This window comes from Nyctereutes procyonoides, unplaced genomic scaffold (genome assembly GCF_905146905.1).
Source record: "Nyctereutes procyonoides isolate TBG_1078 unplaced genomic scaffold, NYPRO_anot_genome, whole genome shotgun sequence".
Lineage (NCBI taxonomy): Eukaryota > Metazoa > Chordata > Mammalia > Carnivora > Canidae > Nyctereutes > Nyctereutes procyonoides.
Window position 1 is genome coordinate 28,663,993 of NW_026575020.1, and position 23,576 is coordinate 28,687,568.

General features: G+C 38.5%; 1 protein-coding gene across 2 annotated transcripts in view; it reads left to right on the top strand.

Moving 5' to 3' along the window:
* Positions 1–19,776, top strand: part of PAFAH1B1 (platelet activating factor acetylhydrolase 1b regulatory subunit 1) — an 83,845-nt gene extending 64,069 nt beyond the window's left edge. For both annotated transcript variants that reach the window (XM_055321877.1, XM_055321885.1), the window contains exons 6-11: positions 3,396–3,564; positions 5,358–5,460; positions 6,390–6,618; positions 10,634–10,735; positions 14,813–14,969; positions 15,863–19,776. In XM_055321877.1, the coding sequence (XP_055177852.1) occupies positions 3,396–3,564; positions 5,358–5,460; positions 6,390–6,618; positions 10,634–10,735; positions 14,813–14,969; positions 15,863–15,936 (834 nt within the window). In that variant the 3' untranslated portion in view covers positions 15,937–19,776. The remainder of the gene's footprint in view (positions 1–3,395; positions 3,565–5,357; positions 5,461–6,389; positions 6,619–10,633; positions 10,736–14,812; positions 14,970–15,862) is intronic.
* The last annotated feature ends 3,800 nt before the right edge of the window (positions 19,777–23,576 follow it).

Sequence of the window (23,576 nt, forward strand, 5' to 3'; positions counted from 1 at the left end):
TGCCTTCGGCCCAGGGCATAATCCTGGAGTCCCAGGATAGAGTCCCGCATCCGACTTCCTGCATGGAGCCTGCTTCTCCCTCTGCCTGTGTCTCTGCCTCTCCCTGTTTGTGTCTCTCATGAATAAATAAATAAAATCTTAAAAAAAAAAATTCTCAAAAAAAACACCCATTGTCCAGTATTATACCATTCATGAACACATATGCAAAATCCTTAACAAATTATAAGCAAATTAAATGCAGCAATTTATAAAAAGGTTAATTAAAGTAGGGTTTAATCCAGAGTGCAGGAATGGTTCCTGGATTCCAACACTGGAAAATCAATCAGCGTGATACAGCACATCAATAAAAAAACATAATAGGTTCAGAAAAAGTATCTGACAAAATTCCAGCGTTCATTCAAGATCAGAGTTCTAAGTAAGCTAGGAAGGGAGCTTCATTAAGCTGATAGTAGGTTAAAAATATCTGAGCATAATAATTAATGGTGGAAAACAATGCTTTCCCCCTGAGATCAGGAACCAAGGCCAGGATGTTCAATCTCAATCACTTAAATTAATGTTTGTAAAAGAGTACCTTAAAAAAAAAAAAAAAAAGAGTACCTTGTCAGTGCAGTAAGGCAGAAAAAGAAATAAAAGATATGTCAGATTGGAAAGAAAGAAATTAAACTGTCTCTTCTTGGAGACAACATGATCATCTATGTAGAAAACTCAGAGAATCTATAAAAAAGCTGCCAGAACTATGGCTGAATGTAACAGAATCTCTTAAATATAAGGGTTATAGGGTTAATAAACATTGTATTTCTATAAAGTAGCAATGAATAATTTGAAAATTGAAATTTTAAAATGCAACTTGGAAAAAATAAAAATAAAATGCAACTTGGTCGTTTCAAAAAACCTCAGTATTTCAGGGTAAATCTAATAAAATAGATGCAAAATTAGAAATAACTTCTGTGGGGGCACCTGAGCGGCTCAGTGGTTGGACTTCTCCCTTCAGCTCAGGTTGTGATCCTGGGGTTCTGGAATCGAGTCCTGCTATTGGGGTCCCCACAGGGAGCCTGCTTATCCCTCTGTCTGTGTGTGTCTCATGAATAAATAAACATTTTTTTTGAAATATATGTTTTTAATTTATTTATTCATAAGAGAGACAGAGGGAGAAAGAGAAGCAGAGACACAGGCCAAGGGAGAAGCAGGTTCCAGGCAGGGAGCCCGACATGGGACTCGATCCCGGGACTCCAGGGTCATGCCCTAGGCCGAAGGCAGGCACTAAACTGCTGAGCCACCCAGGGATCCCCCCCACCTTTTTTGTTGTTTTGTTTTGTTTGTTTTTTGTTTTTGGAATAAATAAAATCTTTAAAAAAGATCACTTCTATTAAGAAGTACTTGACTATATTGTAAAAAAAAATCTTTATATTGAGTTGGGTATGTACATTTTCTGTAAAGGAAATGTTTTTTAGAAGATGGTTTAGGGCAGCCCCGGTGGCTCAGCAGTTTAGCGCCGCCTTGGGCTTGGGGTGTGATCCTGGAGACCCAGGATCGAGTCCCACGTTGGGCTCCCTGCATGGAGCTGCCTTCTCCTTCTGCCTGTGTCTCTGCCTGCCCCTCTCTCTCTCTCTCTCTCTCTCTCTCTCTCTCTCTCTCTCTCATGAATAAATAAATAAAATCTTTAAAAAAAAATAGAAGATGGTTTATTTTTCTTAGATGAGTTTTTATGTAGTGATCACATGTAATTTTGTGTTTTTTACGTAATATTACATTATTGTATTATATGTGTCACATGTTCCTTATATTTGCAAATCTCATTATATCTACTTAAACATTTCCTTAATGTTGGATATTTAGATTGTTTCCAAGTTTTTATTTTTTTTTCGTTTTATTTATTTATTTTTAAAAGATTTTATTTATTCACTCATGAGAGAGAGGGGCAGACACAGGTAGAGGGAGAAGCAGGCTCCATGCAGGGAGCCCGACACGGAATTCGATCCCGGGTCTCCAGGATCAGGCCCTGGGCTGAAGGCAGCGCCAAACTGCTAAGCCACCGGGGCTGCCCTGTTTCCAAGTTTTTAAAATGCATTTTTAAGTTTCTTTAAGTTGGTTGATATATATCCTACTACAGATGAATTTGAACCTATCGCAGGAAGAATGGAATCAGTCTTTTGATTTTAGAGCTTATAATTGGTATCAGGAAAGATTGAACTTCAGACTAGCATTTGACTACCAGAGAGAAAGTTTTGTTTCTAATATTTATTCTTTTTTTTTTTTAAGATTTTATTTATTTATTCATGAGAGACACAGAGAGACATAGGCAGAGAGAGAAGCAGGCTCCATGCAGGGAGCCCAATGTGGACCTTGATCCTGGGACTCCAGGATCACTCCCTGGGCCAAAGGCAGATGCTCAACCACTGAGCCACCCAGCCGTCCCCCTATTCTTTCTTTTTAAATAAAGATTTTATTTACCTATTTATTTACTTATTTGAAAGAGAGAATGAGAGAGATCATGATCAAGGGGAGGAGCAGAGGAAGAGGGACAAGCAAACTCTGTGCTGAGCATGGAGCCCAATGTAGGGCTCGATCCCACAACCCCAGTATCAACAACTGGAGCAGAAATCAAGAATCAGATTCTTAACTGACTGAGCCACTCAGGCACCCCTAATGTTTATTCTTGAAAGTTAATTATGTCTATTATCTTTTTTAAAAAATATCTATTTATTCATGAGACACAGAGAGAGAGAAGCAGAGACACAGGCAGAGGGAGAAACAGGCTGCATGCAGGGAGCCCGACGCGAGACTTGATCCTGGGTCTCCAGGATCACACCCTGGGCCGAAGGCGGCGCTAAACTGCTGAGCCATGGGGGCTGCCCTATTACGTCTATTATCTTGAAAGAATTCTCATGTGTCAGTGACTTCCCATTTTTGCATCAAAATGATCTTTGCTTTTGTTAATCTACTCCTGGACAATAATATCTTGTGAAGTCTATCTTTGCCTCTTAGACATCTGAGCACTGCTTGTCTATTATAATTGAGTGAGTGCTCTTTATTGTCCTCTAATATTTTACATAGAGATGCCTGTCATAAAAACCCCCAAAATTTTTGTCCTTAAATTTACTTGTTTACATGTCTGTTGTCTTCTGTAAGCCTGGGAAGGGACTTTGTCTTTGGCTTTATATACCTACTCACTGGCACAATTACGTTTATGGTAGATAATGGGGTACTAGAAGTCTGTTTTAAAAATTATAACTTCAGTTTTCTCTGTAGAAAAAGACCAGTTTATATTTGAAGATGTGTTCTATTTCTAAGACAGTTACTCTTTGTCATTTGCTCATGCTGGTCTCCTGAGTACTAACATGAAATGAGAAAGAAGGGATGGGTTGATGTGAACTAACTTTCTGAAATCTTGACAGGTGTGGGATTATGAGACTGGAGATTTTGAGCGAACTCTTAAGGGGCATACAGACTCTGTACAGGATATTTCATTTGACCACAGTGGCAAGCTTCTGGCTTCCTGTTCTGCCGATATGACCATTAAACTATGGGATTTTCAGGGCTTTGAATGCATCAGAACCATGCACGGTAAGGTGTAGAGCATAGTATTTTGATAGTGATTTATAACATGACATTCCAGAGAAAAAAATATTGTTTTTTAATAGTATGCAGTTTCCCTATATGCATTTCTTAATTGTATCAGTGGAAGAATGTATGATGTAGATAGCTCATGGATAAGATAAGCCCACAGTAGTTGAGAGTTGTTTCAATTATGAGGTTTTATCTCCTAGTACTGGTTTATATAAAATACTTAATTCATTTTCAGGAATATTTTTGGATAAGAAAAACTGCGGGGACATCTGTCTTCAAGAAAGAAAGAAAATGAAGTTATTGGGGATTGTTTTGTTTTTCATTTTTCTCACTTGGGAAACTGAAGTCCAGAGAGAATAGGTATAATGAAAGCTGGAACCTAGCATTTCTTGCTCACGTTATGATGTTCCACGTATCTCAATGTTAGGTGGTTTTCCTGGGTCTTGTCATAGACTGTTCCTCAGGCAGTTTGGCTTTGTGGAAAGGACATGGACTTTGGAATCAGATATCTGGGTTTAAATTCCTACTTGTTTACTTGTAGCTTTGGGAAATTTCAACAACTCATCTGCAAGATAGAAGTAATAATAATACTTATCATAGAATTGTTGTAAGGATAAAATGGAATTGTATACATGAATCATCTTGGTTTAGTACCTAGCACATAAAAGGTGCTCACTAAGGATTTTTGTTTTCTTTAAACATGATATAATTTGAATGTTTGGATAAGGGATAAGATACATAAGGAACACATGCTGTGTTGGTAATAAGAGGTTTTTTTAAATAGATAATGTAGTGATATAAGCTATGTGATTACATAGAAAGTATAATTTGAAGAGTGTTTTCCCCTCAAATTAAATGGGAATCTTGCCAGTTAAAGGAATTCTTTCATAAAAGAATTGAATCCTTTCATAAAACCTAGTGTTTGTGTTTCTTTGAGTAGCCTGTATCTTGTTGCTTTGACTTTAATAAAGAAGAAGGGGAGTGGGAGATAATAGGGTTTCAGATATGGAATGAGTAGGTCAAGGGAATAAAAGGCACAGCATAAAGAATATAGCTAACGATGTTCTAATGGCGTATGGTGGCAGATGGCAGCACAGCGTGTAATGTATATACTTGTGGAATCACTGTGTTGTATGCCTGAAACTAATGTAACACCGTGTGACAACTATACTCAAAACTTAAAAAAAAAAAGTTCTTTCCAACCTTTGTATATTCCTTAAAATAATATATATGAGGATTCTTTAGGGCTTTTTCCATAAAGAATACCTAATTAGAAATGTGAATAATGCATATAGACTAATGCATTTTTTTTTTACCCCCAGGGATATCAACAACAAAAATGAAATTTTCAACCACTATTTTAAATATGGAGCCACATCTTCATTTTTCTTATTCTTCTGTTTAGCCTTATAAATCTTATTTCCAACCTATATCTTAGGATATCAACCATGGAAATTATGTTTCTAGTATTCATACATAAACATTCAGCATATTATTAGTATATTCAAATGCTGATGATATGCCTTGTGATGTTAAAACAGTTGTATAGGTTGAAATTTAATCATAAATTGAGCCAGCTACTTATTTCATTATGGATTATTTTATTAAGTTGATAATTCTTTAACTTTTTTTGTGTGTAAATCCAAGTTTCTTATCAAATTTATATAAAACCCAGTATGTGTAAAGTTGCTGCAGTATTTGAAATCCGATGGTGAAATCTCTTGGTAAACTGAGGTTTAGTTGCTCTTGGTGATATATCACTTAATACGTTGCTGTGTTGTGTGTTTTAGGCCATGACCACAATGTTTCTTCAGTAGCCATCATGCCCAATGGAGATCATATAGTGTCTGCCTCAAGGGATAAAACTATAAAAATGTGGGAAGTGCAAACTGGGTGAGTAGGTTTAGTTGAAAAGATGTCAGCTAAAGAGATATTAAACAAACAACCAAAATGTGTTGTGAACCAGTTATTTAGACTTTAACCCAGAATGGTCATGGTGCCAGTTGTGTTATATGCTTTAAAACAAGGATTTAATCTCTAAATGTTTCCCAAAAAGGAACAGGGAAATTAAAAAAGAAACTTCCATGTTCTTGAGAGCCATTTTCTATTCAATGGCTAATTTCTTTGTGGTCTTCTTTTAAGGTGATTTCTCTGGGTTGAAACAAAAAATAAATAATATATATGCAGATATTCCCTTATTAGGCTGAATTTGGTTGTGGTTAGAATGACCCAGTTGTTAATATAAAACCTTAACCTACTACTGGTTTTACCCAAATTAGTAGAGTGTACCTTTTTCTTTTTTTTTTTTTTTTAAATTTATTTATTTATGATAGTCACACAGAGAGAGAGAGAGAGGCAGAGACATATAGGCAGAGGGAGAAGCAGGCTCCATGCACCGGGAGCCCGATATGGGACTCAATCCCGGGTCTCCAGGATCGCGCCCTGAGCCAAAGGCAGGCGCCAAACCGCTGCGCCACCCAGGGATCCCGAGTGTACCTTTTTCCCAACAAAGCTATAAATATTTTTGTTTGTGTGTGTTTAGTTTTGAAAGATTTTCTCTCTATATTTTACCTTCTCGGATGTATTGATTGGTTAGCTCCTTAATGATACTCCCATCAGTATATTTCAATTGATGTTTGATTTTCCAGCCTTTCCCCATCTTTTATTGACCAAGAATGTACATTTATTCTGTTGACTTGTATATGATTACTCTAACTTGGTGCCAACCTCTTCATTCCAATGCATAGCTAGTTTTATATTGCTTCTGGGAAATGTCCCAACGATTGCCATTCATGATGTAAATTTATTACTTATTTTGACAGCTACTGTGTGAAGACATTCACAGGACACAGAGAATGGGTACGTATGGTGCGGCCAAATCAGGATGGCACTCTGATAGCCAGCTGTTCCAATGATCAGACTGTGCGTGTATGGGTCGTAGCAACAAAGGAATGCAAGGCTGAGCTTCGAGAACATGAGCATGTGGTAGAATGTATTTCCTGGGCTCCTGAAAGCTCATATTCTTCCATCTCTGAAGCAACAGGATCTGAGGTATGTGATTTTATATGTTATTTCATGATTTTATTGTTGATATAAGAACTTAGATAACTTTTCTGATTCTTGGTTTCAGGGCAATTAATGCATTGACAAATCTGCATCCCAAAATTCTGAATCTAGAAACTCTTTACTCTTTCAAAACTTGCGAAAGTATTTATATTTTTTAACCAACGGTTATTATTGTTGTCCGCTGACTCTTGATTTGTGCTGGGGATAATTCTCTTGAAGAGTAAAAATGGTCATTAAATTTATCAGAAATTCTCTTGAAGAGTAAAAATGGTCATTAAATTTATCAGAAATTCCATTGTTAGTATACCAATGCAAAGTAAAACTCATGGGAGGGGTTAAAGTTATCTTTTAGAAGAATAGCCTTTAATGAGTGTAATTCTTTTATTTGTAAATTAATGGTGGAATGCAGTTCATTACTTAAATATTTGTTTTTAACAAAAGCTATTTCATATGGAGTGCTCTTAATACTCTTGAACACTAGAAGCACTAGCTGAATCTGGAGTTTTGTTTAAGTTTTTATCTTAATCGCCTGGTGCTCATCACAAGTTCACTCCTGAATGCCCATCACCTATTTCACCAATCCTCCCAACCCTTCTTCTTTCTGGTAACCATCAGTTTGTTCTCTAAAGCTAAGAGTCTGTTTCTTGGTTTGTCTCTTTCCTTTTTTTTTTTTTTTTTCCCTTTGCTTGCTTATTTCTCTTAAACTCCATATGCAAGTGAAACATATGGTATTTGCCTTTGACTTATTTCACTATGCTGTTCTGACTTACTTCATTATACTCTCTAGCTCTATCCATGTTGTTGCAAACAGCAAGATTTCGTTCTCTTTATATTTTTTAGGGATTAATATTCCTGCGTGCGCGCGCGCGTGTGTGTGAGAGAGAGAGAGATCTTTAGCCATTCATCAGTTGATGGATACTTGGATTGCTTCCATATCTTGGCTTTTGTAAATAATGCCACTATAAATAAGGGTACATGTATCCCTTTGAATTAGTGTGGGTATTTTTTGTGGGTTTTTTTTTTTTTTTTTTTTTTTTAATTCTTTGGGTAAATACCCAATAGACCAGTTACTGGATCATGGAGTAGTTCTTTTTTTAACTTTCTGGGGAACCACCATACTGTTTTCCACAATGGCTACATTAGTTTGCATTCTCACCCACCCCTTTCTCCACATCCTCACCAACACCTGTTTCTTATTTATTTATTTATTTATTTATTTATTTATTTATTTATTTTTAAATATTTTTTTCTTTATTTATTTATGATAGTCACACAGGGAGAGAGAGAGAGGCAGAGACACAGGCAGAGGGAGAAGCAGGCTCCATGCACCAGGAGCCCGACGTGGGATTCGATCCCGGGTCTCCAGGATCGTGCCCTGGGCCAAAGGCAGGCGCCAAACCACTGGGCCACCCAGGGATCCCCCAACACCTGTTTCTTGTTACTGATTTTAGCCATTCTGTCAGGTGTGAAGTGGTATCACATTGTAGTTTTGATTTGTATTTCCCTGATGATGAGTGATGTTGAGGATCTTTTCATGTGTCTGTTGGCCATCTGATGTCTTCTTTGGATAGATGTCTGTTCATGTCTTCTGCCCTTTTTTGTATATATATATATAAATTATTTTTAAGGATTTTATGAGAGAGAGAGAGAGAGAAAAAGGCAGAGGGAGAAACAGGTTCCATGCAGGGAGCCCAACGTGGGACTCTATCCCTGGTCTCCAGGATCAGGCCCTGGGCTGAAGGTGGCGCTAAACCACTGAGCTCCCCCGGGCTGCCCTGTATAAGTTCTTTATAGATTTTGGATACTAACCCTTTATCAGATATGTCATTTGCAAATACTTTCTCCCATTAAGTTCAGTAGGCTGCCTTTTTCGTTTCATTGATTGTTTCCTTTGCTATGCAGGAGCTTTTTACTTTGATGTAGTCTCAGTGGTTTATTTTTGCTTTTGTTTTCCTTGCCTCAGAGGACCAATGTAGAAGAAAGCTAATATAGCCAATGACAGAGAAACTACTGCCAATTCTCTCTTCTATGACTTTTATGGTTTCAGGTCTCACACTTAGGTCTTTAATCCATTTTGAATTCATTTTTGTGTATGGTGTAAGAAAGTGGTCCAGTTTCATTCTTTCACATTTCTGTCCAGTTTTCCTAATACTATTTGTGGAAGAGACTCTTGCCCATTGGATATCTTTTCCTGCTTTGTCAAAGATTCATTGACCATATAATTGTCTAGATTTTCCATTCAGTTCCATCGATCTTTATGTCTATTTTGTGCTAGTACCATAGTGTTTTGATTACTACAGCTTTGTAATGTAACTTGAAGTCTGGAATTGTGATGCTTCCATCTTGCTTTTGTTTTTCAAGATTCCTTTGGTTATTTGGAGTCTTTTGTGGTTCCATACAAATTTTAGGATTGTTTTTTCTAGTTCTGTGAAAAATGCTGTTGGTATTTTGATAGGGATTGCACTAAATGTGTAGATTGCTTTGGATAGTATAGACATTTTACCAATATTTGTTCTTCCAATCTATAAACATGGAATGCCTTTCCATTTCTTTGTGTTGTCTTCAGTTTTTTTCATCAGTGTTTTATAGTTTTCAGAGTACAGGTCTTTCACCTCTTTGGTTAGATTTTAGATTTATTCCTTACTATTTTTGGTCCCTTTATAAAGGGAATTGTTTTTCTTAATTTCTCTTTCTGTTGCTTCATTATTGAATGCAGTGGATTTCTGTAAATTGATTTTGTATCCTCTGACTTGACTTGATTTGCTTATCAGTTCTAGCAACTTTTTGGTGGAGTCTTTTTTGGGTTTTCTAGTCTGGAGGTTTTTCTTTTTTCATTTCTTCACGGTCCTTAGTTTGTACTTTTCATGATTTCAGTCTTTATGGTTAGTAACTTAAAAATAAATTACAGAATATTATTTCTTTGAATAAATTGTATGAGCCAAAATTGACCACATTTTTTCTTTATAGAGACAGTCCTAGCGGCGATTTTGTTTTTTCTGGTTTTGGTTAAGATACAGTGCAATATTGGTTTCTAGAGTAGAATTCAATGATTCATTACTTATGTACAATACCTAGTACTCACAAGTGCCCTCCTTAATACCCATAACCCATGTATCCCACCCCCACCGACCTCCCTCCTTCATTCAACCCTGTTTGTTCTCTAACATTAAGAGTCACTTATGGCTTGTTTCCCCTCCCTCTATTGTAGTAGATATTTTAAAATTTTAATAAATGAAGGAGGAAAATCCGCGTGCCCCCCACCCCACCCCGTCTCTGTCCTTCTCACCCTCAAAAATTGTTTTTCTAAAATGAGGCTTCCGTAATAACTATATTTTGGCTGGCTGGTTGCATTTTCAAATTCTGTTTACTGCCCTCTAGTGGTGGTTACTTGCCATGTCATAAATTTGATTCTGTGTGGATTTTATATAGATGGAAATAAATAGTTGTAAACTTTTTTCTTGATTACAGAAGCCTTGAACATCAAACTTATCAGCCATTAGTATTACAGAAACTGAATCCTAATCTTACTGGAGCAGTTCTATTTTTATATTATCTGGGACCTTCCTGTGTAACAGCCTACATATGTCAAAAGATCTGTATATTTTGAGAGAGAAAAATACGAAGAATAAGTTCAAGAGATCTAATTGTACAGCATGGTGACTGTAGTTAACAATACTGTGTCATATACTTGAATTTTTCTAAGAGTGTAGATCTTAAGTATTCTCACCAGCAGGAAAAAAAAAAAACATATTTTCACCACCTAAAAGGGGGATGGGAATATTTATAAGAGGTGATGGTTATATTAATTAACCTGATTTTGATGGTCATTTTACAATATATATATATTTCAGAATATCAGGTTTGTGTAGTAAATATATATATTTGTCTCCCAAAGTTGTATTTTTATAAAAATTGGGAATATAGATCATTGGTAGAAGTCATTTAAAGTCTTCACTTAACTTCTTACATGGGAAACTTAATTTTTGTATGTTTTCTGTAGACTAAAAAAAGTGGCAAGCCTGGGCCATTCTTACTGTCTGGATCCAGAGACAAGACTATTAAGATGTGGGACGTCAGTACTGGCATGTGCCTTATGACCCTCGTAAGTTTGCGTAATCTCTTTTGTATCGTAACTATGTTTATGACTTGTTGGGTTAGATGCCTTGTGATATCTTAATAAATAAGCTGAATCATTGCAGGCTTTATTTTTTTATTTTTTTATTTTTAAGATTTTTATTTATGTATTTGAGAGAGAGAGAGAGTGCACTAGACATGAGTAGGGATAGAGGGAGAGAGAGAAGCCGACTCTCCACTAAGCAGGGAGCCTGACTTGGGATTTGATCCCAGGACCCTGAAATCATGACCTGAGTCAAAGGCAGATGCTTAACCAACTGAGCCACCCAGGTGTACCCTATTTGTAGGCTTTAAAAGAACTTCTTTATAAAGTTTCTTAAACTTTTGTAATCCCATTCTTAAAGTGATAGGAAAATTATTCCTGTAGAATGTCATGTTTATATAAAGGATCTACAAAGCCAGTTAATTCTAGGAGGGAGATCTTTGCTCACTATATCTTTAAAACTTATATTTCTCCTGTGGGAGAGAAGCAGTGTTATTATATAGACTCCTTCTTCTTTTTTTTTTTTTTCCTAAGATTTTTTTAAAAGAGAGAAAGAGCTTTGGTGGGAGGGACAGGATGAGAAGGAGAAGCAAACTCCCCACTGATCAGAGAGCCTGACATGGGGCTCAATCCCAGGACCCCAAGATCATGACCTGAGCCAAAAGCAGTCACTTAACCAACCAACTGAGCCACCAGACACCCCTAGACTCATTCATTTTTAAACTGTTTTTGTATTTCACTGTATTTAATTTTAATATGAATCCTTTTAACTATTATCTATTGTTCACATGGTCCAATTTATTTGGTTTATTTTACCATTCTAATGTTCATGTTGTTACCTACCTAGCTTTGTGACTTGGAAATGTGTATTTCATTTTAGGAACATCTAGAATTCGGTATTAAGATATATAAATGATACAACAGCATTGTGGACATTCTTGTTTGCCTAAGGAAGTTCCAGGAGAATCTGTGGGCATTAATTCAGTAGCCGTTTTTGTAATTTGGCATCTATGTTTGTTTTAGGGATTCTTTAGGTGCTAACCATACCTTGATATAGTAGGCACTTAGGAAGTATCATCAAGAATTGAGGGCAGCCCTGGTGGCGCAGCGGTTTAGCGCCGCCTGCGGCCTGGGGTGTGATCCTGGAGACCCGGGATCGAGTCCCACGTTGGGCTCCCTGCATGAAGCCTGCTTCTCTCTGCCTGTGTCTCTGCCTCTCTTTCGCTCTCTCTGAATGAATGAATGAACGAACGAACAAACAAACAAATAAATAAATAAACCTTTTAAAAAAAGAATTGATTAGAGGGGTGCTTGAGTGTCTGATTCAGTTAAGCTTGTGACATCCTTTTTTTATATAATTTCTTTTTTTAATTTTTATTTATTTATGATAGTCACACAGAGAGACAGAGAGAGAGAGAGAGAGAGAGAGAGAGGCAGAGACACAGGCAGAGGGAGAAGCAGGCTCCAGGCACCGGGAGCCCGATGTGGGATTTGATCCCGGGTCTCCAGGATCGCGCCCTGGGCCAAAGGCAGGCGCTAAACCGCTGCCCCACCCAGGGATCCCAAGCTTGTGACATCTTGATTTCAGGGTCGTGAGTTTAGGATCTGCGTTGGGCTCCATACGGGGCATGGAGCCTACTTAGAAAAAAAACAACTGATTAGAAAATTAAACTCTTCTCTAGTAGTATTCTGAGCTGACTTCAGATATGCTATATCCCTATTTAAAAAGATGATCTACATTTAAAATCAGAAAGTATGTATGGGGTACCTGGCTGGCTCAGTCAGTGGAGCATGGGTGCTGTTGATCTTGGGGTTGTAAAGTTTGGGCCCCACATTGGGTATAGAAATTGCTTAAAAATAAAATCTTTTGGGGATCCCTGGGTGGTGCAGCGGTTTGGCGCCTGCCTTTGGCTCAGGGCATGATCCTGGAGACCCAGAATCGAATCCCATATCGGGCTCCCGGTGCATGGAGCCTGCTTTTCCCTCTGCCTGTGTCTCTGCCTCTCTCTCTCTCTGTGACTATCATAAATAAATAAATTTAAAAAAATAAATAAAATAAAATCTTTTTTTTTTTTTTTTTAAGATTTTACTTCCTTATTTCAGAGAGAGAGTGTGCACCAGTTGGTGGGAGGGTCAGAGGGAGAAGCCGACTATCCCCCTGAGCAGGGAGCCAGATGTGGGGCTGGATCTCAGGACCCTGGGATCATGACCTGAGCTGCTCAAGTGCCCTGAAAATAAAATCTTTTTTAAAAAGAAAGCAAGAAAGCATGTGCTCTTCTCTCCTGTAATAACACAGGTCATCTTAATTTCCCTGGAGATTTCTGGTGCCTATTTTTTCCAGCTAAAGAGAGAGTACTTTTTACTGCTTTATTTTTGTGTAGCCTCGGAAATGTGATTTAACTTTTGTTGAGGCTTCTACCTCTAGTGATTGGTGACTTTTATAAGTCACTATATAATAGGACAAGATTTTTTTTTAATTTTTTTACTTATTTGAGAAAGAGCACACACAGGAGTCAGTGGGTGGGCAGGAGGGAGAAGCAGACTCTGTGCTGAGTAGGGAGCCCGACATGGGGCTGATCCAGGACCCTGGGATCATGACCTCAGCTGAAGGCAGGCACTTAACCGACTGAGCCACTCAGGCGTGTCCCCCACCCCCACTTTTTAAAATTAACTCCCCTTTCTTGGTTATTTACACTGTAGAAAAATTAGAAATATACAGGAAAGCTAAAAGAAAAAAATCACCCATACATCACTCTCTCATACTTAATAATACCTACCAAGTATATTTTTCTAGTCTAGGGCTGTCCAGTAGAACTTCCCGTGATGATGTTCTGTATATATTATCCAGTGTTGTGGCTACTCGCCACATGCAGCTATTAAGCTCCTGAAACGTGGCTAATGACAATGACTGATTTGCTGATAGTATTAATATTGGTTTATATTTAAAAAGCAACTTGCGACTAAATGGCTACCCAGGTAGACTGTGCAATTCTAAGCTATTTTCTTTAATTTCTATGTGCTTTGAATATGGTGGGGGATTTTTATATATGTAAATGAGAACCGTAATATTGTACATACTGCTTTGTAGCAAACCTTTAATTTAGGAGGTATATGACACTTGCTTGTGGTGTTAGATATTTTATACTGATTACATACAGTGCTTTGATGAACATCTTTGTTAATTCTGTGAGCCATTCTTCATTATTTCTTAGGGTAAATAGCAAGAACTGGAACTGCTGGGACAGGGGATATAAATAGATAAATTGGATGGATGGATATTCAGTAAATACCTAGAGTCACCAGTTGCTAACATTTTCCTTTCTGTGTATGTGTGTACATTTTGCTGAACAGTTTGACCATTGCTTGTAGATACGATGACAATTGACCTAAAATAATTTTATCACGTGTCTCCTAAAAATAAAGGTATTCTGTATAACCACAATAAAATGATTATAAGTTTCATGTCAAGAAACTTAACATTGGAGTGTCTGGCTGACTCAGTAGAGCCTATGACTCTTGATCTCAGGATCATAAGTTCAAGCTCCACTTTGGTCATAGAGATTACTTTAAAAAGTTGATTTAAAAAAAAGAAATTTGAGGGCAGCCCTGGTGGCTCAGCGGTTTAGTGCTGCCTTTGGCCCAGGGCCTGATCCTGGAGACCCAGGATCGAGTCCCACATCGGGCTCCCTGCATGGAGCCTGCTTCTCCCTCTGCCTCTGCCTCTCTCCCACTGTCTCTCATGAATAAATAAATAAAATATTAAAAAAAAAATTTGACATTAATATTACATATTCACAGTTTCTCCAATTATCCCAATAGTGTCTTTTATAACTTTATCCACTCCTCAGGAGGCAGTCAAGCATCACTCATGATATTTACTGGTCATGTCTTAGTAGTTTCCAGTTTCCTTTCATCTAGAAAAATTGCTTATACTTTTTTTGGAGTTTGGGGTTAATTTTTGGCATTGACCTTTTTTTAGAGCGCTTTGAGTAAAGACTATTTACCTAGATGCTGTTTAAACACTTTATTCCTTTTTAAGTCAAATGCCTTTCTGTTTTTAAGGTGGGTCATGATAACTGGGTACGTGGAGTTCTGTTCCATTCTGGGGGGAAGTTTATTTTGAGTTGTGCTGATGACAAGACCCTACGTGTGTGGGATTACAAGAACAAGCGATGCATGAAGACCCTCAATGCGCATGAACACTTTGTTACCTCCTTGGGTATGTATGAGTAATGAAGTTTCTAAGCAATTAGATTTTGGAGCGCCAGGCATAAACAGTTTTATGTAATTGTGTGGAATTTTCCAGGTAAGAAATGACTGTTTGCTTTCAGGACAGACTAGAGAAGATAGTTTTAAAACTTTGTGGATTCCTATCTTTTGTTTTAAATTCTCCTTTCCTTAACTATATCTCTCCATCATCAGCCTTATAATAAAAAATTTACTTTCTCCATTGCACAACATTGGTTTTGGAAACTAGGATTGTGAAGAGGATGCTTACTAACCACTGTGATGGGTGATTTTCCTCCCCTACTAGTTTGTAAGTTTCTCAAACTAAATCTTACTCAGACTTTTTTCCTGTGGCAGGTATATACTATTATGTACTGAGAACTCACAGAATCGTAGTTATGTTTAATAAATATCCTCCGTATTATCTGGACCTGAATCTAGAATTTAAGATACTGAATACAGTAAAATATAGCACACCTAGAGTATGATGGATCTAATGATAAAAGTAAAGCCTGGGTAGAATAGGGCTAATGCCTACCTCATAGGATTTGTTACAAGAATTAAACATGATTATAAAGCTTTAGTACTAAGCCTGGAACATAGTAAGTTAAATAAGTAGATACATTGAGGCTGAGGCTACCTTTGTTGTTGTTGTTGTTGTTAGATGTGTTTATTCAGCTTTTGTTGGGATGGGGGTTAATAGGGGTAGGTATTTTTATTGAAGTGTTAATACAGGATTTAATCATTACATGTCAGCTTCCCTAACCTTGGGGTGGGTGTGTACAGAAAAAAAAATGAGTAATCCTGATAACTTGGACTTGCTTATTTTGTGGCTTATTAAAAATTTTATATGAATTTAAAATAAGCCTTTTCTTTTTCTTTCAGATTTCCATAAGACGGCACCATATGTGGTTACTGGCAGTGTAGATCAAACAGTAAAGGTGTGGGAGTGCCGTTGATTGAGTCTCATTTGGCCCCTCCTCCCATTTTCCTCTGGATGCACTCTGATGATACCATGGTTACCCCATTGAGCTCTGTTTAAATAAATATTGTCCTTTCATGTAAATTATTCTGGATGTAGATTGAGCTTATTAAATGTTACACACAAAGTATTCATGCATGGTGAATCCAAATTGTATACTGTAAATTTACATACGTTGTCTAGAAGTACCATAGGGTTTAAAAACCTGGGCTGGCATTGGTCACACCAGGCCTAAGAAGGCAGAAGTTGAATAAATTGAACTAGGGCACTAAACTGAATAGTTGACAGTGTCATTTTATGTTGGATTATTAATTCCTGTTTTTCTTTCTGCTGTTGGTGCCTGACTTGATGGCCTCATTTGGGGAAAAGTGGTGATTATTAGGGCTTTTTCTGAAATGTGTATCTATGTAACATCACTTAAGTGTGCTTAATAAATCTTTAAGGATGTTAGATGATAAGGCTACAATTCAAAATCTTCTGAACCATCTATATAATAAATGGGAATTACACATTGGAATTTTTGTCATGACACATTTGCCAAATCAATAGGATACATTTGTTTTGGCAGCCTTTCACGCAGAGGCTAGTGGTATATTTATGTAAGAAAATGACTAAATCTCAAATAAGAAAAATCTCAGCAGCTAATAGCAAATCATTTATTTCATTTGGGTCTTAATGCTTTGTAAACAGGTTAACAAAACACTGTAATACTCTAAGCTTCTATTTTTCACACTAGACACACTTCTAGTTGTATTCTCCATACTATTAGACTGTATAGTGATGTGATTTCCAAGTAGAATTTAATCTTCCCATTGAGTGTGTCATGGTACAAATCACTATTTGTTTTGATGTTTTTTAGGGATGTGCAATGTGCATTACATAATGACAAATACTGAAAAGGTTATGTTTGCCCATTTTAAAGAAGTGGGAGAAATAACAGCAGTTTGCTTTTCAACATGAATCTGATATTGATTTGAACTGTATTTAACTTACACGTTAAAAAAAAGACAGGGTTTAATGGAGCATGCATAAAAATGTACTGTGTTTTCACCTTTTGTTTATATATAAATGTTTATATGGGCCTATCTATAAGTGGATAAGTCTGTATATGTATATCACACACATACAACCTCCATGTCTTTGGGTCCTGGGTTTTTGCAGAAGTGCTAAAACATACAAGTAGAATAAATTTTGCTGTGGAATACCATGCTTTAGAACAAGCCCGTTTTGATCCTCATGCTTCTAAAAACTAGGTCTGACTCTGTGGGAATTTTTCCCAGCTAAAAGGAAGATCACTTCCCCCTCCACAGTTCGTATGTTCAGCATTTTACACATCCTGATATATTGTATATTGTGATCCAAAGTTACTACAAATAGGTTTCAGAGAGTTTTTATCTATGACTTTGGAAACAATAATTCATTGCAGATAATTAAATACATAATTTCATTGCTTAGCTAACCAACAGCTTTTTTTTTGAGGTCATTTGAAAAGTTAACAGAACAAAGAAATAACAAAGTTTAACAAAAGAAATGTACTCTCTGAATTGCATTGTATTCATTTGCGTAACATGTGATTTTTTTTTTAAATGTCCCTTTTAGCATTTAATGGAAATTTGGTTCCTGAAAAAGACAAAGGGTTAGAGTTAGTGTCCTATAGATACACAGAGACTAGGCCTTATGTTTACTAGAAGCAGCTTTACGTCTAACTTGTGTCTTTTTGTTCGTTTGCTTTGTTTTTAATAATTCCTGAGCGATGTCTCTGGAAGGAAAAGTGTTTTGAGAACTAAAGGCTATTTTTGAAGACAAAAATTACAACTTAAGCTAATTCCCTAAATACAGTAGAATAACTTTTGGGACAATATTGCCTCACAACCCTGCTCACATTGAGAAGTCTCTTTTTTTTGTTTCCCTTTAGCTGTTCTGACTGGATTTTTCTACAAAAGCTATGGAAGATATCTTTGTTCTCGTTTGCTGCTACTTCCTGTCCTATTTTAAGAAATATAAATACATAGAAATGGTGCATCTTAACATTTGTTTGTACATGTATAAATGTCTTGTATTTTAATTCATTTTTAGCATGTAGCAACACGAATTGTTTAAGGGTAAGCCACAACATCTAGAAATCACTCATAGCTACGAACAATAAAGGAAAAAAATGGTACCGATTTAGGAGGAAACAAAGCTGCTGTCCGCTGGGTTTCCCCCCTGCAGCATACAGTGACTTTCGTTGACAAAGGAGGAGAAACAATATTACTCTGTAAACAAAGTTATCCTTACTTGGGAGATTGCCACAGCCTGCTGCTTAGTTGAGCTACCAGACAGCCTCCATTTAAGAAGCAGCAAACACTGAATCTCAGGGATGGTCCTCAACTGGATCCAAATGTAACGAGCCCTGTTTGAATAATGAAGGGGGGTGGGGGAGAGCGATCCATCCACGATCTGGAGTCAGAGGTGTGCGGTTTCCTGCACTGTTGTTTGACACTGCCCTGTTGATGCCCTTTCTTCCTGTTGCCTCCGTTTTCTCTGTCTGCTGTCTAACCCTGTGCCTTGCCTGGGATAAGTACAATGATGAGGTTACTGGTTTGGATTGTAAGTAGAGGAAGTTACGAATTGGTTTAGAGGTTCACTGCTGCTTTGTCACTTTCTCAAATTGGCCATTAAGAAATAAAAAGCTGGTAGAATTGCATCTTCAGATGATTATTTGACTTCGTGTGTGTGTGAAAACAGACATTCCAGTGCCACCCTAAATAATGTGCCCAAGAAGTCCTAGCTGCACTCTTGAAAGTGCAAGCCACAGAGACTGTGGTTTAGACATTGCTTGGAGAATAGTTGCTTTTTTGACATGGCATCTTGCACTTTAGGAGACTAAGACCGTCCTGTTTTGTCTATGTGTGGTGTGACCAATGGTGTGCCCAGAGCACTGCTCTAAAATCACTAGTGTTAGCAAGTCGTCCAGGCTGTGGAGCGCTCGCTGTAGTCTTTGGAAGCTTCGGCTCTAGATCACTAAGCCCAGTCTCCTTACTGTCAGTGCCCTGCTCTCCTGTTTGCCTCTTTCTGTTTCTGTGTGAACTTCCAGTTAAAATCTCATTAAATAGTTTTCTTTTAAAATTATTTAAAGAAAAACTATTTAAAGAATATTTTGTTTTGTTGACAGTGGTGGCTTGATAATCCTTAAGCAACTGAAGTTAAAATTGTTGAAGGAAAAGGCACTTGAAATGGTTACTCTTTCTGTCCAGCTGTATATAAGTCCAATGTGTTAATTAATCTAGATGATGCAAAGAAGAATCTCCTGGTAGAGAAGCGACATGTACAAAATCGGTGAAAAAGGTTTTGGGGTTTAGTTTTTTTTTTTTTTTTTTTTTCCAGTAGGGTGGGGGGAGGGCAAGCTGGATTTACAAGTCACAACTGGACTGAACTGGCCTTTTTATCTTTCCACTCTATCATGTAAGTAGCTGCTTTCTTGTCCTGCCTATCCTTCAGGCATCCCTAGAGCTCACTCTGAAGATGATAGAAACAAACACAAAATCTTCGGGTTAGAAGTTGATCCTGACACTGACATGAAGGCAAGCATTGATTTCATATGAATGTTGCAGAGGTGGTGGTGATTGGAGAAAACAGTTCCCAGATTGTAAGAGTTAACTGAAGATATTGACACAATTTTAAAAAATCAGTAAAGGAATGTATATAATATTGCTCTTGTGTTTTACAGTAAGATTTGTTGCTCTCAGACTGTGTAAAACAAAATTTATTCATGTTTTCTGCATATTAAAAAATCCTATTGTACCAATTGGTAAACTATTAAATGCCTATAAAACTAGATGTGATTTTTTTTTTTTTGGTGTCTTTGTGCAGAGATTTAAAGCCTTATAATTGAGTCCAAATTAGAGATGGAATATGTTCAACACCAGTCATACAGTGAGATGCAAGTTGGTAGCAGGGCTTTGATAGAAGTCTTTTCTTGAGGGCGATGCTGGTACTGTGTTTGCTGTCTGCTTCCTTCGCCTTATTTAGGAGGTCAAGAGCTAGGAATCATGGCTGCAGGGGCGCTTGCCATGGTGGGTGGGCTTAATGAGCCTCGACTTCTCTAAGGCACCGCCCTCCCCTCCTGCAGCCCTTCCAGACAGTGACTCTTCAGTCCAGGAGCCCAGGCCCTGGAGAGCTGATGCCAGGAATGACCTATTGTAAACCCCCAGGCCACACACACACACACACCACCAACAAAGACTTGGCGCCTTTGTGGTGGTCAGGGTCCACAGATAAGGGTCATGCCCCTTTTGTTCTATTGATGAATGAGCCTCTTTCTACCCAGTGGTCTTGGATTCTTAAAGATTCTTAATACTGTTTTAAATTTTGCTTGAAATGTACCAAAATTGTCTTCACTTTTGCCCCAGAAGTCCCATGGTTTTCCCTCTGCTTTACATATGCTGGCTATCCTTTCCATCTCTGCTACTGGTCAGCTAGCACTTGTCGTGTCCAGGGCACCCATGAAGTCTCCAGACCCTTTCATGTATAAAGGACAAGATTGATGATGTGGTGGCTCTTTACTTAAAGCCTGGTGGTTTTCCTGCCTCCTATTGGGGTAGCCTCTTCCCCACGCCCCACCCCAAATGGAGATCAAGAGCACCAAAGTAATTTGCTTGAAATTCCAGTTTTCTTGAGTGTTGCAACTTTTCCATATCCCTGCAGGGCATTTTTCCCCTAGCTTGAGATGCAGATGATGAACCTGACCACTTTCCCTAGAGGTAGAGAGTTGTAGCTTTAGTATTAGGATCACGAAATGCAGTCAGCTATTCAAAACTCACTCACTGGTATATCATTTTGAAGCTTCTTTGGTTCATTGGATGTGTCTGTGACATAGGATGAGGGCTAGGAAGGTGGAAGACTTGGTGGGGAAATGGTACTGCATTCTAAATGTGGCAGCTCTGTCCCTGTTCAGGCTTTGGTGAAATGACATGCATGCAGAGACAATTTTTGACTGCTCAGAATCTCCTAGGAAGATGATTCTCATGTGTTCCCCCAGCTGGCCAGTGGCAGCAACATTCGGGAACTCAGAAGTGCAAGCTCTTGAGCTCCAGCTCAGACCTACTGCATCTGAAGCACCTATATGAAAAATCCATTTTAACAAGCTATCCAGATGATTCTGATGCCAGCTCAAGCTTGAAAACCACTGATCTAATTAATTCAGCTAACTTCATTGAAGAAGACATTTGGACAAAAAGTCATTGGTCCCTGGGCCCCAGAGCTGGGGTTTGAGCTCAGATCTCAGCCCTCTTTATCACAATCACTTTGATACATAGAATTTGTTCCTTTGAGAGTATTCTGTATGGTCATCACTCCCATTTGGTCACCAGCCCTCTTTTAATAAAAGTGGAAGGGCGATTGACTGGCTCAGAGGAGCAAGCCACTCGATCTTAGGGTTATGCATTTGAGCCCCACGTTAGGTGTAGTTTACTTAAGAAATATATATATATATGTATATTTAAAAATAAATAGAAGTGGAGGTGGAAGGAATAGGGAAGGAAAAAGACCTAACATTTTGAATGCTTGTTAGGTGCCAACACACAAATACGTTCCCTATTGGTGGACATTAGTACATTTTTATGGACAAGAAAACAGGTGCACTTGAGGCAAGGTCTTATGCCAAGGGTATTAATACTAATCTAGAAAGGGAGCTGGGACTCCAACCCAAATGCGCAGGCTCTTTCCCTTACCTGGTTCTGCCTGTTAGGCATCTTGTTAGCTAGCTAAGTGTAAGGAGGACCTTCTGACCTCTTTCAGTTTAACCTTTAGCAATGCAGGAATGACCCTCGTCCCATCCCAGAGGCCCTCTATCACATTGCACCACACTGGGAACTCTGTGAGAAGGCTATTAGGAATGGGGCGGAGCCTGGGAATGGGTCAGCAAGGATTATGCTGCCTACACTTGAACTAAATCATTCTATGTGAAATGACTGTTCTCAGGATAATTGGGTCCTGCCTAGTCTGCATCTCTCTCTCTTTTTTTTAGTCAATGGGTTTGCCTAATGGGTTTTTTTTTTTCAGTTTACATTTGAGGGCCACCTGTCCTCTGGAGGCGTCCTGATTACACATGCCTTGCTTGATTTGATAGTTTAGACCCTGGCAGGAGGAATGTGATAACCTTGTTCTCTGCCTCAGGGTATACAGGTTCCTGGGTGCAGTCTAACTAGAGCGCTCTCAATACCCATTTCACAAAGGCAGTTTGCAGGGCATGAGTGGAGACATGATAAAATCTTTTTTTCCTTGATGATACAATCTTAAGAGTTAATTTGGCTATGCTAGCTTTTTAAAAAGGTATTTATAAAAGTAACATGCATGTTAAATCCAAACAGAAGAGTTTTGGAAAGTAAGACTAGCATGGGGTACATGAAACGGGTGGGTGTGGCTCACACAATTTAGACTTAATGTTAGTCTTCAACAGGTGCCCATCAACACAGACCATGACCTAACATGCTGGCTCCCACACCAACCCTTTCTGGATACTAGTCACCTTGTTTTAAAAATGGCATTTTGTCAACTAAGAGGAAAAGGGTGGATTTCACACTTAGAACCTTTTGTTCCCTTTAAAAACAGTCCCTTATCATTTGGCTTGTTGGAAGGTATCTGACAGCACTAATATCCTTCTAGGTGACTGGTGGATACAATGGTAATTAAACCTGAGCATTTCTCAGCCTTACCAGATAATGCCCCCCTTGTGCAAGTGCTGTGAAGCACATTGCTGGTGTTCAGAGGACAAAGACCATAGGAAGGCATGTTCAGAACACAACCTTGAAACTGCCAAGGAAAGTGGTGGTGGGGGCGGGGTGCATGCATCAGGCATCAACAGGGATTCTACAGCATGGCTTAGAAAACTTCAAGGCTCAGCTGTTGAGCGTCTGCCTGCAGCTCAGGGCGTGATCCTGGAGTCCTGGGATGGAGTCCCACGTCGGGCTCCACACAGGGAGCCTACTTCTCCCTCTGCCTGTGTCTCTGCCTCTCTGTGTGTCTCATGAAGAAATAAATCTTAAAAAACAAAACAACTTCAAGGTCAAGGATGTCTTCTTTCCAGTTGGCTCAGGAAAAGTAACAAGTTGGAATATTATTTTTTCTTTCCAGAGAATTTGTTAAAGACAAAAAAAATCTCCCCAAGTACCCAGAAAGGTATTCAAGTATGTTGCTGAGGCCTTACCTGCTCAAGGATGGCCAAGTAGCAGCTGCCAGTTATGGGACTTCCCTTCTCAGACAGCTCCCCTCAGAACCTTTCCCACCTCACAGGCCCTGCCCCTCAAGCCCCCTCCGGAGTTACCCTTTCCTCCATCTCACTGAGTCTCCAGAGAGCCTAGTTCACCCAAAATTTACCCTAGGACAGCAAACTTGACACCCCTCCATTTCACCACTCCTAGTCTTCCAGGGGTTGCTGCCCAGTTCTGACTCAAAGGGACAAGCACAGATGCTCCAAATCAGGTGTTCAGGCACCTATCAGGGCCAGCAAGTCCAGGCCCTGGGCCCCTACCCTACCCCACCCCTCATTCCCATCCACCTTCACTCTAACCTGTACCACACAAACCTCTACGAAGGAGCCATTCTCATAGGTCTAGTGACTGGAAGTCAGGTAAACTC